Source organism: Ambystoma mexicanum, chromosome 4p (assembly GCF_040938575.1).
Source record: "Ambystoma mexicanum isolate Mex_15411 chromosome 4p, UKY_AmexF1_1, whole genome shotgun sequence".
Lineage (NCBI taxonomy): Eukaryota > Metazoa > Chordata > Amphibia > Caudata > Ambystomatidae > Ambystoma > Ambystoma mexicanum.
The window spans coordinates 138,577,201-138,594,048 of record NC_090927.1 but is presented as its reverse complement, the minus strand read 5'-3'; the positions used below and the strand labels follow the sequence as shown (position 1 = coordinate 138,594,048).

Genomic DNA, 16,848 nt, shown 5'->3' with positions numbered 1-16,848 from the left:
ACCCTGACACAAGATAAGCCCGAGGGGGACACTGGGTGAGATGGGGTGCACAGGCCTGTTGTTGTTTTGATGAGGTCTGAAATTTCAGAACACATCATCATGTGTGCACATTATCTCCACAATAGCACGTCTGTATATTTGCCTGCCTTCTGAAATGTTCAATCCTTCCAACACAACAGGGGCACAGCTACACTTGTCAATACAGTATACACTAACGGTATCCAGGTTCAAGTACCAACTAGCCAGACAATCTCTGGAGTGTAGAAACTCCTTCTGTAACTTTGTGTATCCTGTTGTAAAGATGGGATGACTGCCAGAGGGACCCACACTTTATTATCATGCTCATTGCTGTTTAGGGATAGAAGTGCTCTTATGATGACAGTACAAGCATTGGCAATGCCAACAGTTTAGGCTCTTGTGTAGGCATGGGAAAGGCACCTGCCAGGCACCGCCGTAGTGGTATTAACTGGCCATTGATGGTAGCATCTGCAAAATGGTGCCAGTATCAGGGCATCTAATAGCAGTGCCTGGCAAATGTTTAATGCTTATACACAAGTCAAAATTGTTGGGTCGGAGTATTCCCCATCCAGCGCCCCGTAGGGTCGCGCTGCTGTCGGGCGTCTCGGCCATGGAGTGCTTCTGGGGTGTGCCCCCGGCACCTCCCTGGTCCTCCTCAGTGTGGCTTCCGCGGTGCGGCTATCCTGGAGTCGGGGAGGTGACAGCAGGGGACTCCCACCAGAAACAGCACTGGGAGAAGACACTCAGTCAGCACTACTGCCAACACAGCACTTCCTACAGCAGGATCTAATCAGGACCCAAGTCCATCTGATTGAGTTATTACTTTTGTATAGCACGCTGTCCTGTCATCATCCAAGTGCTTCAGTGCCCGACAACAAAGTGCAGGTGCATCTCCTCTGTTTAATGCCAAGAGCCGGAGGGTTAGCGGAAGCAGCAAATGCTGAAGGTTATATAGATTCCTTGGTTCGCTCAGCAGTCCCGTGTGTTGCTGCCCTGCCGTGCAGCTGATATGCCGAGGGAAACACAGCGAGACAGGAGCAGGACATCCCCAGTTGACACTTCAGCTCGGTTCAGGACATGGCTGGCGGAGCGATGTGGTCCACATATGGCACCTGCCTCCCCCAGCACGACCTGTCTGAGCTCAGGCTGCAGTGGGGCTTTTAAAGCAGCCCTCTGGCCCCCCGACCAGCTTGCATTACAGGTCCCTCCTCTTCCCCGCAGGTGGCGGTGGCCCATACCCGGACCCCCTTGTTCAGGTTAAAGTGAGGCAGGTGGATGCTAAACTGCGCTGAAAATGCGAACCTGGGGTGAGGGGGTCAGAGAGCCGAGATTCCCGGGTGCAAGACTTCCATCCCTTCAAGGCGTGGGCTTCAAACCAGCCCTTAGCCCCTTGCCCGCCTCCAAGACAATTTCGGCCTGACCACGGGCCGAACGGCTGATGAGCCAATCCGACCCTGCACGTACAACAGGTAATATATGCATTTAGAGCTATCAAAGTACTCCGGCCCCTTGACTCTTGAATTCCTGTCTACACCTGAAGACCCTGCTATTAGCACCATGGCTGCCTCCAAACCCGTGTCCGGGTCCGTGGTGTCGGAATGGGGACTTACTGGGACATTCTGACTTTGCCGGACCCAGTAAGTCCTCATTCTGAATACCATTCCCCATTCCCATTCGAGCCCCCATAAATAGCGGGCCCGTTATGAACTCCTTGGTCCCTTATCGGCTCCCGCTAAGGGTGGCTAGTAAAACCAGCCGGCCCTAGTGGGACCCGCTAAGGGACCTCGGAATGCGGCGGTAGGGGGTTAACAGCACTGGCATACTTACCGGTGCTGTTAACCCGCTACCGCTGTACTCGGAATGAGGCCCATTGTAAGTGGAGGGAAAAGAAGAAAACAATTGGCATGGCCACACATATAGAATATGATGAGTGCTGCGGCTTGCAAGCGAAGTTAACAGAAGCCAAGGAAACGGTTCAGAGACAAAGAGGCAGGCAAGACAACAGGGGGAAGACAGCACTTGTACCAAATGGATGGGTATGAGGGCAAATAATGCTTAATTTGGATGAAAAATGTATTGATGATTCTAGGGGGAAAGTAAGGGAAGCCAGAGAAAGAAGTGAAAAGTATGGATGAAGAGAGAAAAAGAGAGTGAAGAAGAGAAGAGAGAGAGAATGAAAAAAGGAACAAAGAAGAGAGGGAGAGGGAAAACAGATGAGAAGCAGAAAGAGAGAGGGAGAAGGTACAAGAAGAATAAAGGAAAAGGGAAAAATGAAGAGACCCAGAGAGGGAAAGAGAAATAACACAGGAGGAAGAGAGAGAGAGAGAAAGACAACAAGACGAGGAAAGAAGTAGGGAGAGGCGCTGAAAGGACGATGAAGACATCATCAAAAAGGCTTTATTCCACATCACAGACCTTCCCGGGAAGGCCCACTACCAGCTGCACCTCCTCAGATGTATTCTTCCTTTTCTCACTTTCCCCCAGAAGCTCACTGTCTCCAGAGCCCTGGTCCTTCCAGAGCTGGACTACTGCAAGAGCCTCTTTCTCAATCTACCTTCCTCTACTCTTCGCCCTCTGCAACTAATCCAGAACAGGACTGTGAGACTTGTCCTTGGCCTCAGGTCCAGACCCTATCTTTCCATCCCTGAAATCCTTCCACTGGCTCCTGGTGGCAGCAAGGATCAAGTTGAAGACCCTCTGCATCGTCCACAAGGCTTTCTGGGGCCGGGGCCCACACTACATCCAACTCTTTCTTCCAAAACACCTTCCTTCTCAAGCCCTTTGCTCAGCCACCTATAACTCTCTGAGGGTCAGGCGCTTCTCCGGGCAGAGAGTGGGGGGTAGATCTCTCTCCTCTGTAGGTGCCTTCCTCTGGAATGACATCCCTGCCTCCCCCCTCAAACTTGAGCCGGACCACCTGAAGTTCCGCAAGCAGCTCAAGACCTTCTTTTTCACCTCTGCTTTCTCTCTCTCTCTCCCCTGCTGACCTCCCTGTCTGCTGTGCTGACTGGTTGCCTGGCTACCATCAGAGTACCAGGCTCCTCCATGACTAGTCTCTCTTGCACTACCTCTGGGCCTACCAAGCACTTAGGGGCTGTAACTGTTACCCTACAGTCCCCGGCCTCCTTGCACTTACCCAGAACCACGCTTTCCTGGCTGCTAGTCCTCAGAGCAATGCAGCCCTGATTGCACATCCCCCTTCCCTCTCCCTGGCACTTCCCCTTCTCCCTCCCTCTGCAGTTTGCGCTGTTGCACTTGCACAATCTGAATGACATAAGGCCTAGTAAGATATTTTGTTTTGTCCTCCCTCTGCCTACCCTCCCTTGTCTTGTCACACCTAGAAACACTTGTGTACAGGCGTGTTATAAATGACTTATCATATCATATCATATCAGGGCTGATGACATTTGGAAAAAAGCAGGGTATGTGGGTGTGACTACTCAAAACACGATACATGATAAATCGCCATTTAATAATTTCAGGGCAGATGTATGGCGGGCTTTCAGAGCACATTATCCTGCTACATCAGATATGGGTGCGATTACGACCAGGAAAATGGGTGAGGATGAAGATCCTGTTGGCTTTATGCAAGATATTCAAGAGCAATGGCGTCCTGTGACGAGAGAACCATTGGATAAAACAATGGCATTATTTTACCACATTTTATATCAGGGACTGCCCGAGCCTGTGCAATGGCAGATGAAGAAACAGGTAGGAATAGAGGCGAAGCTATGGCTAAAAATACAGTTGACTATTGTACATCATTGATGATTGTTTCAAGAGAGGAATAAGAAAAAAGCTGAGAGTAGAAAGCAGGAGGAAGCGAAGTTAGTTCAGAAGAAATTGACAAAATTAGCCTTAGAGAGAGCGGTATTGACGAATGTGAAGGTGTGGCGACACAAGCGATGCGACCAGTGCAGCAAAACAACGTATTGTACCCTATGGCTCAGAGTGGGTATCATTTTTGTCCAACAGGAAGAGGGAATGGATCTAGGGGAGGAGGGCAAGGTGGATTTTAAAACCCTCCAGGAGTCGGAGGATTTAATGGCAGACAGCCGCAACAATGTTGGAATTGCGAGAATGGGACATGTAGCCAGAACGGTATGCAGTGATTATATTGAAAAGAAAACAACTAATGAAATTACATCAAATGAAAAAACAACTAATACCAAAATAACACATTTTTGAAAAAACGAAAATGGGGCTGGGGAAAACTATTAAACAAAAAAAGGTGAGTTTGGGGGATCCCCTCAAAAACAACGAAAACGAAATTAGTTATTTTGGTATTCGTTTGTAGAACATGTAGGAGTGTAGGGACATGCAGCAATATTAGCAAGCTCCAAGAGGGTGGATGGGCTATCTTCCACAATATAATACAGAACCACAGGAGTATTATACGCAAGATTACACACACAATCAAACACATGTGGCACAATTACAGCAAACACAGCTAGCTCTGCTACAAATGCAACCGCCACAAGAGCAACCAGAGCCAAGTACCTATGTAAACACAACAGATACAAAACCAGCAAGTGCAGGCACAACAGGCCATGGTACCACAATGGAACACAGATGCAGGAGTCCCGCAAGCACCCACACACAGGCTTGCAAGTGAAGTGTGACCGTGGTAGGAGGAAATCCTTCCACAGGTACAGGGATGAATGTATATCCACCATAGGACAGTCCACATTGCGACCTGATGTGTTCAGTACTATCAGTGACACCGGACCCCCAATTGGAACCAAGGGTCAAGGTAACGATAGGAGGCAAAGCATTTTCATTCCTTATAGACATGGGAGCAACTTGTTCCTGAGTCCGTGAGGGAAATACCCAATGTCAGGCATTGCCATGAGGTTGCATGGATTCTCTGGGGTGATGAGCCTAGTTCCTTTTACAGACAAATTATGAATCTCTATAGGAGAACATGATATGTCTATGCCCTTGTTATGCTCTCAGCAGACACCAGTTAACATATTAGGGTGTGACCTGATGACAAAATTTAATATGACAATGGGCCTCATTCCGAGTATGGCGGTAAGGGATAGCGGCCACCGGTAACGAGACCGGTGGCGGTAATCCCTTACCGCCATACTCCGAGTTCCCTTTGCGCCTTCGCCCTTAACGCCTGCTTTAGGCAGGTGTTAAAGTCGAGGGCGCAAAGGGGCCTCCAAGCCAATAACGGTGACCGTAATGAACGGTCACTGTTATTTGCATCTTCCCCATTCCCATTGAGCCCTATGGGGGCTCATTTGGGAATGGGGAAGAGCCTTGGTGAATGGGGAATTACCGCCCCGCCGACCTTGGAATGGGGCGGTAATTCCGCCATCCACCAAGGCGCTGCCGGTCCGGGTACGGCGTCAACCAAGGCGTTAATAGCGCCATTGGTTAGCGCCGTACTCGGAATGAGGCCTAATATCTTTTACTGATGAAGTATTAGTGTGCTCCACCTCCATGAATGTGAAGGAGTTTATATTAGCCTTTACAAGCCAGAAGGCATTACAAAAAGATACAGAAGTATTTGTGTATGGAGTGACTGTTTTATTATTATGGTTACCCAAAACGGTAGGAAAAATATTGAGAATACCTGATGTGTTTTTGTTCAGACCAGTAATACCTCTGGATGATGAAGAAGGACAGGTTATCCCCATAGAGTTAGAAGCAGCAGTAGTCAGAGAGGAAAGGGTAGTTGTCCATGGAACAGATGATGAGGGGGGAGGATGGAGAGCAGTGATAGCCCTCAGTGAAGGATATAGGCTCACAGACTTGGCAGAGGAGGTGCTTTTTAGGGTTGATTATTAAGATGATGAATTAGTATTTTTCATAAGTCTCAATTTTTGGATTAAAGTGGAGAATAGAGAAATACTGCAGAGAATGTCGATGGTATAAAATAAAAAAGTAATTATTTCATGAAGATTTAGAGAAAGTGCGAAATATTGTATGGATTAAAAGTCCATATGACGTGGGTCTATTGAAATGAGTAGGAGAAGTTAAAATCAAGCTTAAACTAGGAGCCATTTTACCACGAGCAAAACAATATCCCATGTCCAGTGAAGCAGATGAAGGTATATTAGAGAACTTTTCTGCTTTAATGAAACAAAGAATATTGGTACCATCCGAGTCCCCATGTAACACGGATGTGTACCGAGTGAAGAAATCAACTGTGGGGTCGTGGAGATTTATTCAGGATCTTCACCATCTAAATAATATTGTTGAAGCAGAGTTTCTTTTAGTTCCAAATCCCAGGAGAATATTATGTAGCATCCCATTTAAGGCCAAATATTTCACAGTTATAGATTTAAAAAATGTGCTCTTTTCAATTCCCCTTCATGAGGACTCACAAGATTTGATCTCATTTTTGTATGGAAATATCCACCTAAAACATACTTGTTTTCTCCAGGGGTATTGTGAGTCCCCCCCCAATCTTTAACAGGGTCCTCCAGGTGGATCTTGGTAATGTCCAGCTTGAGAGTGCAATAATTCAGTACGTGGATGACATTTTGGTGTATAGTGAGATAGAATAAAAATGCAGAGAACACTTACAATATTGTCAGAAAGAGGTCTTGTGTATAGGACAGTTAATCTCTCAAGAAGGGAGGAAAGTGACACCTGAAAGAGCAGAAGCAAATATGAAGACTTCAAAACCTAAAACAGTGAGGGAAAGGCAGATGAAACTATTGCAGGACCTGGGTTTTCGATTGCAGCACATATATTCAACCACTTTTAAAAGGATTTAAAGAAGCACAGGTGGACAAGAGTAAGATAACATGGACAGATGAGATGACCAAAGGATTTGAGGAATGAAAAAAGGCAATCAGTGCAGCCCCTGTGTTAGGAATTCCAGAATATCATATTTTACTTATTTTCCCATTCAAATGGAGAAGTAATGACAGCAATCCTTACACAGAAAACAACATTAGGACGAGGATAAAAAACATTGGCTTAATATAGTGGGATTTTAGATCCAGTTCTGATAGAGGATTACCCTTGTGAACAAGCTTTAGCTGCTGCTGCATTCGCGATTGAAAAAGCTGAAGTAACAAAAGAAACATGTACTCGAAAATAAAGAAATCATATACGCAAAGAAGATAAAGTAACCTGCTGACTAATAAGTGCATATATGCAGAAATAGAAGGTAGATGCATGGGCGTAATTTTAGGGGGGGGCGGGGGTGTTTGTCCCCCCAACTTTCATGGCACACTATTTTGTCCCCATTCATTTGAATGGGGCATCTTTTCTTCAGAGGTCATATCCCCCCCAACATTTTCATCAAAGTTTCTCCACTGGGTAGATGAGACATATAGAAGCTTGCTGCAGAGGAAAACATAACATGGCTAGGTCAGCCATGATGGAAGGATGGACATCGGGCTCGTAGTAAAACCAATCAGGCTACCTCAAAACCAGACCATGGATGCAGAGTCAGGAGACGCTGGAAAAATAGCTTTGTGTGAGGAATAAAGAGGAGTCTGTTGGCCCTGGGATCAAGGATGCTACTTCAAGGAATAAATGTAAGGCACAAGGGGAGTCAAAAAGATAAGCCATCTACGTAAGAAATATTTCTCTTAGCTTAGGTAAAGGGGAAAACATCTGCAAGAGCCACGTATCGGACAATTAAAGATGCAAAAAGCCTACACAAGGTGGAGTGAGCAAGTCTCTAGTGGCCAAGAGGAGTAATAACACCTAGCACAATTTAATCAAATAGCAGTAAATAAAAGGTTGAAATTGACAAATTCAGTGTCTCCTCACATGTGATTCAGAAGTCGAAAACAAGGGCTATTTATTAAACTCCAGATGAAGATAATGATGTACCTACACTCCATTAAAAGTCGCAGAACAGAAAACACGCTGCAAGGTCAACTACAGACGAGAAGCCTTGGCTTGGGTCTGAACTGATGAGAGATAAAGGACTAATTGGGCAAGTGGGTAGTAGTCTGACATAACTCTCGGCATCTGGGGTCCATTTTGCTTACCAGCTGCTAACAAGCCGAAAGTCCAAGGTTGGGAAAGCATGCCAACCAATCAGAGGGTCTATGTAGCAACATGCTATACAATGTTACAAATGCCAACCCATTGCTTTATTCTGTTATAATCAGTATTAAACGGTATTTAGAGGTGGTTCAAGGCGTACCCATCAGATAAGGGGCATCCAGTAATATTACTAATACTTACATGATATGTAGGTATATATGTTCCTTTAACCAGTCCCTCCCTTCAATAGGTTTTACAGTTTGCCACGTAGGATGATGTCATAAATGACGCATATCGAGGTATAAAACCTTTGTATAATCAAATTTGGATGAGTGTGTGGACTACAGCTTGTTGTTCACCATATTGACCTACTTTATTAAATGCTGATAACAAAGTAGTACTTTTCCATATTCTCTGAGTCTGTCCAGTTATTTGGGTCTGAGATTGTTATTTGTAATTCCATCTAGCACACAATACACTTCAAGGTGCTAGACCACAATAACTGGTCCTGGCTCCCCAGAGCCCTAGCCCCAGCACACAATACACTTCAAGGTGCTAGACCACAATAACTGGTCCTGGCTCCCCAGAGCCCTAGCCCCAGAGGCAAAATATAGATAACTAGATAAAGGGGAGGATCCAGAAAACTTGAAGTTGGGCTCTAGGAACACTCAAGGGTTTAAGCATCTCTTACAGGTGGATGGCAATATATTAAATACCCTCAATGTGTTTTTGCTACAAGAGACATGGCTCACCTCTACTCCAGTTATGTAGGGTTATTCAATTATAGCTTCCCTTGGGCTTCAAGGTCCGAAGGGCTACCCCTCATCGGCATGCGTACAGTTGCATGTAATGGTATGGGTCTCAGGCTCATCAATTGGAAGACTCCTATCCGTTGTTTCCAAGAAACTAAGCTCTCATGGAGTGAGTCCACTTTGAGCAATTTGGGCACCTTTGCTTTAATTAACACCTATTGGAATCCCGCGGGTATTTCCAATGAGGAGTTTTTAGATGCAGTGGCTGATCTTTTAGATGTGTGTGGATCAGGATATCACTGCTATTAATATTGCAGGTGATTTAAATTGCATGTGCTTGTATCCAGCAGGCCCAGCCTCCTCCCTTGATAATGAGCATTCTGGGTCTCAACATCGGGGGAGGCAGGGGCTTGCTCTAATGGGGGAGTGCGGTATTAGGACCTCTCCAGAGAAAAGGGATGTATATGTCCCTGGGGTGGAAATGAATGGGGGGCAGGGCGAATCACTTGGTATGAAACGTTAAGACACTATCACACCAAAATTTTAGAAGTATTTAGTAAACTTGGAATAACTGACGGGCACCTCCTTGATAATTCTGCTCCTGCACTTCGTGTATTTCATCAAAAGAAATTGATCACAACAAGTTTACCTTTAGGCTTAAGCATTCTTTTGATGGGATTATTCAAGAACAAACACGTAAACTGAGAGCAGGCATTAGGTACCTTTCCCAATTGGACCAAGTGAAAGACCGGCTGCTGATTAAGAAATGGAAACAAAAGTTTAAGAATTAGCTTAGAGGCCACACAACTATAATGGTCCAATGTGATGCAGAGCAAATGTTGTCAGCTATAGCCAGAAAAAATGTGCTTCATATTTGGCAGCATTTGAAGAATGATAGCTCGCAGCAGTTCCCACTTCACCTTACCACTAATTCTGAGGATGTTTGGTTAGGCTATGTTAAAACTTTGTTTGCCTTGCCCTGTCCAAGTTCTTCTGCACCTGTTGTGTATCGAGAGGTTGAGTGGTTGGTGCTGATAGATAAGGATGTTATAATTGAGTTGATCTCTAGATGCAGCAGGTCAGGTGCACCGGGCCCGGAAGGCCTTACGCATATCATGTTGAAAAACACACCCTGAAGTGTGGGCCGATATTCTATTTAATATTTTTCGGCATGTGATTAAGACCAGACATATCCCAATTTCCTGGCGATGGTCAATTATTGTGCCTATATTCAAGGAGGGGATCAGACATCTCCTAACAACTTTCGTCCGATCGCCCTTCTTGATGTGCCGAGAAAGCTGCTTGCCTCAATTATCTTAAGGGAACTGCTTTGGTGGGTGAAGGAGAGTTTTGCTTTTGATCGAAACCAATTGGAGTTTGTTGCTGCATTGAGCACTTCCTTAAACACTTTTATCTTAAATCTTTTTAAGAGAAGAAACCAGCTACAGGGATCGTCACTTTATCTTGCTTTTATTGATTTTCAGACCGCCTTTGATTGCATTGACAGAGATCTTCTCTAGAAAAAGCTGCTTGCCAAGAACTGTCCTTTATATTTGGTAACTATTATGCAAGAACTATACAGCAATACTTCCCTAAAGGTTTGATTGAATCTTTCTGGCAAGCTCACGCAATCAATCCAAACGTTTCACGGTCTGAAGCAGAGATGTACTCTGGCCTCCGCTCTTTTTAATTTATTTATTGCACACCTTGTTTTAAATACAGCCAGAGCTTTTCCACCCAGATTAAGTGGACATCCCGACACTGGTTGGACTTCAAAGCCAACTTGTGGCATTCGAATTTTATGCAGATGAAAATGGTTTTAGAATTAACGTCGCCACGTCTTATATTTTAAAATTCCATTGAAAAAGTACTTGCAAAAGGCATCTTTTAAATGGCATCTTTACAAAACCCCTATGGCTGTTGTGAACGAGTACAGTGTTTTGGGTGTCTGTGTAAGCAGCAATCGTAGGGATAGGCCCAATATAGTTCATCCTCAACACAACAAAGGCGCGACTGGCTCCGGCACAAGGTCTGCTTATTTTTTCAAGTAGATATGGCCTCTATTCTCAGTGTTGAGTTTTGACCTTTTATAAACAGGAAGTTGTGACAATGTTAACCTATGGTGCAGAATGTACGGTAGATTTCTGCAGCAAGTTCTGGAAGGTATTAGAGGGTCCGGTCCTTTCTGGAAAAGAGTTCTGCTGTTGCCAAAGAGTGTCCGTGTGTTACGCTCACCTGGCTCCCACAGGGGCGTCGATCTGAACTGGACAACTGCGGTCTCCACCAATGTGACGCGTAGTGCTGAGATGACAGACTGGACTGGCCCACCTAGCTTTGTTTGCTTGGCCCGTAGGAGTATTCTTCTGCAAATGGAGAAAGGGAATTAACCACCCGTGGAGTTGAGTGTTAACCCCCACCGCCGCTGTTCTTCCAACTGATCACCTTTAATGTCCCCTCTTATAGTCTCACCTGATTGTTTGGAAAAATTAGCTCTGCATCCTGCATTGAGCGCAGGGGCGCGTAGATAACCAGTTGCTTCACTGGTTCGAAGGAATTGGTGATTTCCAGCACAATATTGACTCTGAGATTTCCGGCGAGATGCGGTAAGTATATAGTTCGTAAGAGTTCAAATGTCTGACTTTCACTCTTGTCCGATTCCTTGCAGGTTGCAGCTTGACCCTAGCGAAGAGTTCCTCGTGGTAACCGGTAACATTCAGGTAAGGATGTGTATTATCCAACACAGTTCTATAAAATAATATCAGTATGTAACCTGTTGCTTTCTCCCTTATTCAGGTGCTGAGAGAAATTATGAAGTGTCAGGGAATAATGCCTCCGGCGGTAAAATTAGGTAGTCATAGGTAGTGAGAAGGATTCCCCTTGTTTGTCCCTTTGTTTCACCTTGCTGTCCTTTTGTTCCCCTTAGGGGCCGGGGTACGGCGAAGATGCGGTGGAGGCTGTGCTGACCCGTGAAGAGGAATGGTACCCACGGCGGTAAAATCAGATAGGTCTATGGGGGGTAACTAATATTGCCTCTGTTTATTCCCTTGGCTCACCTTGCTGTTCTTGTGTTCCCCTTAGGTGCCGGAGTGCGGCGGGAACATGCAGAAGGATGCGGTGGATAGTGAAGATGCTGCGAAGGCCAGTGAGTTCAGCGCAGCGCTGCAGCCTGCGAGGTGACGCGCATAAAACAACTTCTTTCTTCCAGCTCGAAGGTGCGGTGGATCGGGAATTCAGGTAAGGATCAAAGGTACTGCTCTTGTTCTAACCTTTTCTCCTTCTTTCTCCCTCTTTCTAGGAGCTCCGCACTCGAGGCGGGCGTGGCAGAAGACTGGATGCTGACTTGCAGGCACGGTGAGCATTACGCTGCTGGATGCAGAATAACGCGAAGCGTGTGCTGCTCTTCGAGCGTGGTTTAAATAGCCTCCAAAGTAGTCCCAGGTAAGTATTCCTCCTCGACCCTAACCCGAGTAAGAAATAGTCCCTAGGTAACGTAGTCCCTTCCAAGCCTTCTTTGGCTTGGAGCTCTTGCAGCATGGTCTGCATCAGGTAAGTTTGCAGCATGGTCTGCATCAGGTAAGTTTTAATCTATGAGCCTGGCGCCTATGGCGCCAGGACTGACTCTCCATATGAGCCTGGCGCCATAGACGCCAGCACTGCACCCAAATGGCCCCTAGCAGGGGTTGTTGGGCTTGCTTGGAATAACTTGATGCCTGCTTCCGGGGTTGCTGGACTTGACCTGGATCCCCAGGGGTAGGCATCATGACACCGTGTTGTCACATGGTGTGCTATGAGCTGGGCGTCTTGTGCTTGGCTATTATGGTTAAATGGAAAGCATTGGCTTTTCTGAGGAAGTGTTTATTGGCACAGCAGAACTCTTTATTTCCATTCCTTAGGGAAGCGATTCAGTAGAAAACAGATCCTATTTTAGCGTTAAGGGTTAAGGATTGCTGTGAGGGCCTGAAATCTGCTGAGATTGATTTAGACCTGCTTCATAACATCCTGATGAAAGCCAGAGGTAAACTCTGTATTTACAATTAGATTGATACGTGCTTACAATGTACAGAGTATAAAGCTTTTTTAAATTTCATGGGTGAAGTTAGTTAGCTATTTATAGAGCCAATTTCCTTAGATTACGGTTGAATCTGTTACCTACCAGAGAAGATTTCGGCTCCTGCCAGAAATGGAAGAGAGGAGAGGAGTTGTTGCTACTGCAATAATCTATTAGAAATTGAAACTCTGACACATTTTCTATTTGCTATTATCCTGTCCATCGCTGGCTGAGGCTCGTGCCCTATTCTTGGGAAAATGTCTAAGTCAGTGGAGATTGTTATCTGAGTGGAAAGGCTGGACTTTACTGTATAGCAGACAGTATGTGAACATTACTTTGGCTGTTGGTAGATTTATAAAGTATATTGGCTTGATGGTTTAGAGCCTCGGCCACTTGTGCTATTTCAATTTTGTATTGCCTTTATAAGACTTGATAAGGAATTAAATGTTCCATTTGTATAAGATTTCATAAAGAATTGAATGACAATTTTAATCCTATGTGCTCAATGGATCTTAAAGTTGAAAGTGTATTTTATGAATTTGAATGCATTATAAATAATGTTTGGAAAGGGTTTTTTCATTCATAGATTGGATGTATGCTATTTTATTATTTCATAGTCTCTGTGGCAGTGTTGTTATATTTTACATATTGCACAGTATTTAACCATATACTCTTAATAAAAAATAAAAATAAAATAAAATAGTAGTAGCAGCGGCGAGGTGGACACAGGAGATGCACACTAATAAGACACTTCAGTAAACCCCGATCCTGTTTACCCGCTGCCCCCATTTTATCATCTTATATAAATAGATTGCGACCAATGCACACAGCAAAAGAATATATGACTTCATTAATGAGGATTTTCACACCTTTCATTTAGTGCAATGCTGCACCTACGTGAAGGGAGCCAAACTCCAGACTCTCCCTGAATACAATACCTCCTACATTATATCAGCGCACCTATGTGCTAGTGTCCCAATTAAACTCCTATAAGTGTTTGTTTTGAAGCTACACTTGCTGTGAACATCGCTGCGCAACCGACCTGAGCTGAAGTAAATGTGTAGTACAGCTTCATGTTAGCCATAAGCATCATAGAGTTGGCCGGCTGCAGACCCGAAGCCTTTGTATGCGAGGCAGTGGATCCAAAATCATAACACATTCAAGAGCCCTGCTTACAAGTGTCAAAATGAATTGAACTGAACTGAATTATTGGGCACTGCTTTGATGAAACCAAAATGACTTTTTAAAAGCAGCAACAGTTGCTGATGTCTCAAGCTGTTATTTTCATGGATTTGTTATTGAAGCATAGATCGCAAATGTGCTGCAACCTCAGCTGGGTGCACTCTCACCTAATGTTCTCTTTACTTCCAGGTGAAAATGTGGCATTGAGCGGTCGCGCAACACAGTCCAGTATCCTTAGAGGAGATGAAGGTTCCCTTTCTGACGCAATCAACGCAATCGATGGAAACCAAGATCCTAATTTCGTGCATGGTTCCTGTTCTTGTACTAATAGTGAATATGCTCCATGGTGGAGGGTTGATCTGCTGAAGCCGTACAGAATTAATGCCATCATCATTACTAACAGAAATAGTGTGCCTGAAAGACTGAACGGGGCGGAAATTCTCATTGGAAATTCCCTGGCTAATCAGGGAAATAATAATCCAAGGTACATGTCCAATGGTGCTGAACTCATGGCCATTGACAGATGCATGAGGACAGCTATTGCCTGCGTTGCTTTCCATGCATGTCACATGTTCTCTCCATCCTCTGAGGCCTGTTTAGGACATCAGCGCTCATTGCAGAAAGTGTCCCGTTAGTTTTCCTACCGCTGAAAAAAAAGGGAATGCACAGGTAGCTAGAAAGCACTTGCGGCCCAAGAAATGGTACCAAGATTGTGTTTACCAGAAACACTGAGGAGTGCTGCCATAAAGACCATGTGCATGCTATGTGTGTTTTATCATGCCCAAATGGGAAAGTGGGATGTCTTAACATGGCCAGGTAACATCCTTATTCTCATTACAGGGGATGAAAAAGCTATGATAGTGCCAGCTCTTAAATGCAGCGGTAATACGGTTACTGCTACATTTTGCCTCATCACGAGTTGGGCGGTATCCCGGCTGTAATACCGCCCAACTGTAATAGCGTTAGCACCCTCTGGTCCGGCGGTATAACTGCCGAATCACGGGTTGGACGTTAACCGTAAATCCCCATTCGACCCAATGGGAAATTTCTTGGCGCTAAAATCTTGTGCTTATACAGCCAGCAGTGATACAGAGCGCTAAATGGGATTTTCACCTCCATAAAAAAGCTGGAGGTTAAACAGCCCATTTAACGCCAAACTCATGATAGGACCAGCCTTTAAATGTGGCAATAATACTGTTACCACCGTATTTGAGGGCTACCACCCAACTAGTGATGAGGCCCACAGTCTCAATAGAGATATCAGGTAATGTCCAAAATCCTAATTGTTCTGCAGGCACATTTGAAGCAGATAGTCCTCCCAGAGATATGTCAGTTCCATTCCCCAATCTTCCCAGAATTTTGTGTAATCCCAGTGGATGTTATACGTGACTCACTCCATTGCTAGGAAGTGCTAGATCTTAAGTAGCCATTCATGGAGTGTTGGGGCTTCATTGCTTTTCCATTTCCGGGCAACCGCCAGATGCGCCGCCGGCAGCATAACCGTACAGCCGTTAAAGTGTGCCCTCCCCTGCAGCGCCATGTCCCTTTCCCATAGACCCAGTGTGCACACCTCCATCCCAGCGGTAGGTCTAGATTCATCATTTCTTTGATGGCTCTTGCACCCACTCCCAGAAAGGTAGTCAAACTGAGCCCCACCACCATATGTGAGCCCAATCCCCTCGCCCCTTGCAGCCTCTCCAGCAGTCAGGTGATGCCCCCAGGTACATGGACACTAGTCTCTCTGGGGTGTAGGGAAAAATTACATAGTTTGGGGAAAAAGGGGGAAAATGACAGAAATAAAGGTATGTGGTGGACATGGTTGACCTGGTACGGCAAAGGATTGTATGAATTTTGAGAAACACAATGCTTCACTACATTTCCCCGACTCTCGCAGTTAGGAAATCACACATTTTTTGGAATGTTTCACAAAACGAGCAATACCACAAGCCAAAAACGGAGCCATGGTACACAGGAGTTTTATGCTTACGGCCTGGACAGACGTACTTAGTATGTGTAAATAAAGAAAACAAATGTGGTTAGGAAGGGCAAGCATACATTCTTAGAAAGAGCACAGGAAGACCTTATGAAGGGTAGGTAACTTGTGCAGATTACAAAAGTGTAAAGGGCCTAAAGCAGCAACTAAATGTAGGTCACATTTGGGAAATGAAAGGGTTCTGTGACAAAGGGCAGCAGCAAATGGGTCGAAACGTTATGAAAACCACGCAAACACAACAAATGTCGTACCTTCCCACATTCCCACAGGTGACCCGTCAAAACCGGTACCTCACATGTGTGGGTGCACCTACCTGGGTGCAAAGGGGAAATCCTAAAACATGGCTAACCCCAAGTCTTTTGGCACAGCAGAATTTCAGGAATTTTGTTCAAGCGCCATACAGATTTTGGTCTAAGGTGTCCAAGCCACCAAGGAAAATTGGGAACCCCATGCATTTCTGGCAAGAGGTGTGTGTTAGGGAGAATTCTAAAGAATGTGCTAATTTCCTTTTGAGAACCCCAGCAACTTTGCTGGATTACTAGGATTTGATTTTTTACCTGGAAAGAGTGTGAGCCTTTTTTTCCCACTCTTTCATGTATTTTGATGTGTGTTTTACTTTTGTGTGTTTTGGTTGTGGAGTTTTAAAACAACTCCATCAGCATTATCTTTCTCTGTGTGTCACACAGCACCTTCAGTGCAGTGGCACAGGGATATCTTTCAGACTTCCCAAGGTTTAAATACCTTTTCTGGGACTGACTACTGTCTCACAGAGCATGTAAAGTTAAATTGCCTTTACTAGTTTCTTTAAATTTACAGACCCAGCACCCACTATCTTCTTATAGAGATAACACTCAGGTAACAGTCAAATGTTACCCTTTCCTACTTGAAAT

General features: G+C 45.0%; 1 protein-coding gene across 1 annotated transcript in view; it reads left to right on the top strand.

Annotated features, from left to right (window-relative positions):
• LOC138452792 (fucolectin-like) overlaps positions 1–16,848 on the top strand; it is a 100,064-nt gene that overhangs the window by 29,248 nt on the left and 53,968 nt on the right. The window contains exons 2-3 of the mRNA XM_069605135.1: positions 11,529–11,583; positions 14,155–14,449. Coding sequence (XP_069461236.1) covers positions 11,529–11,583; positions 14,155–14,449 — 350 coding nt within the window. The remainder of the gene's footprint in view (positions 1–11,528; positions 11,584–14,154; positions 14,450–16,848) is intronic.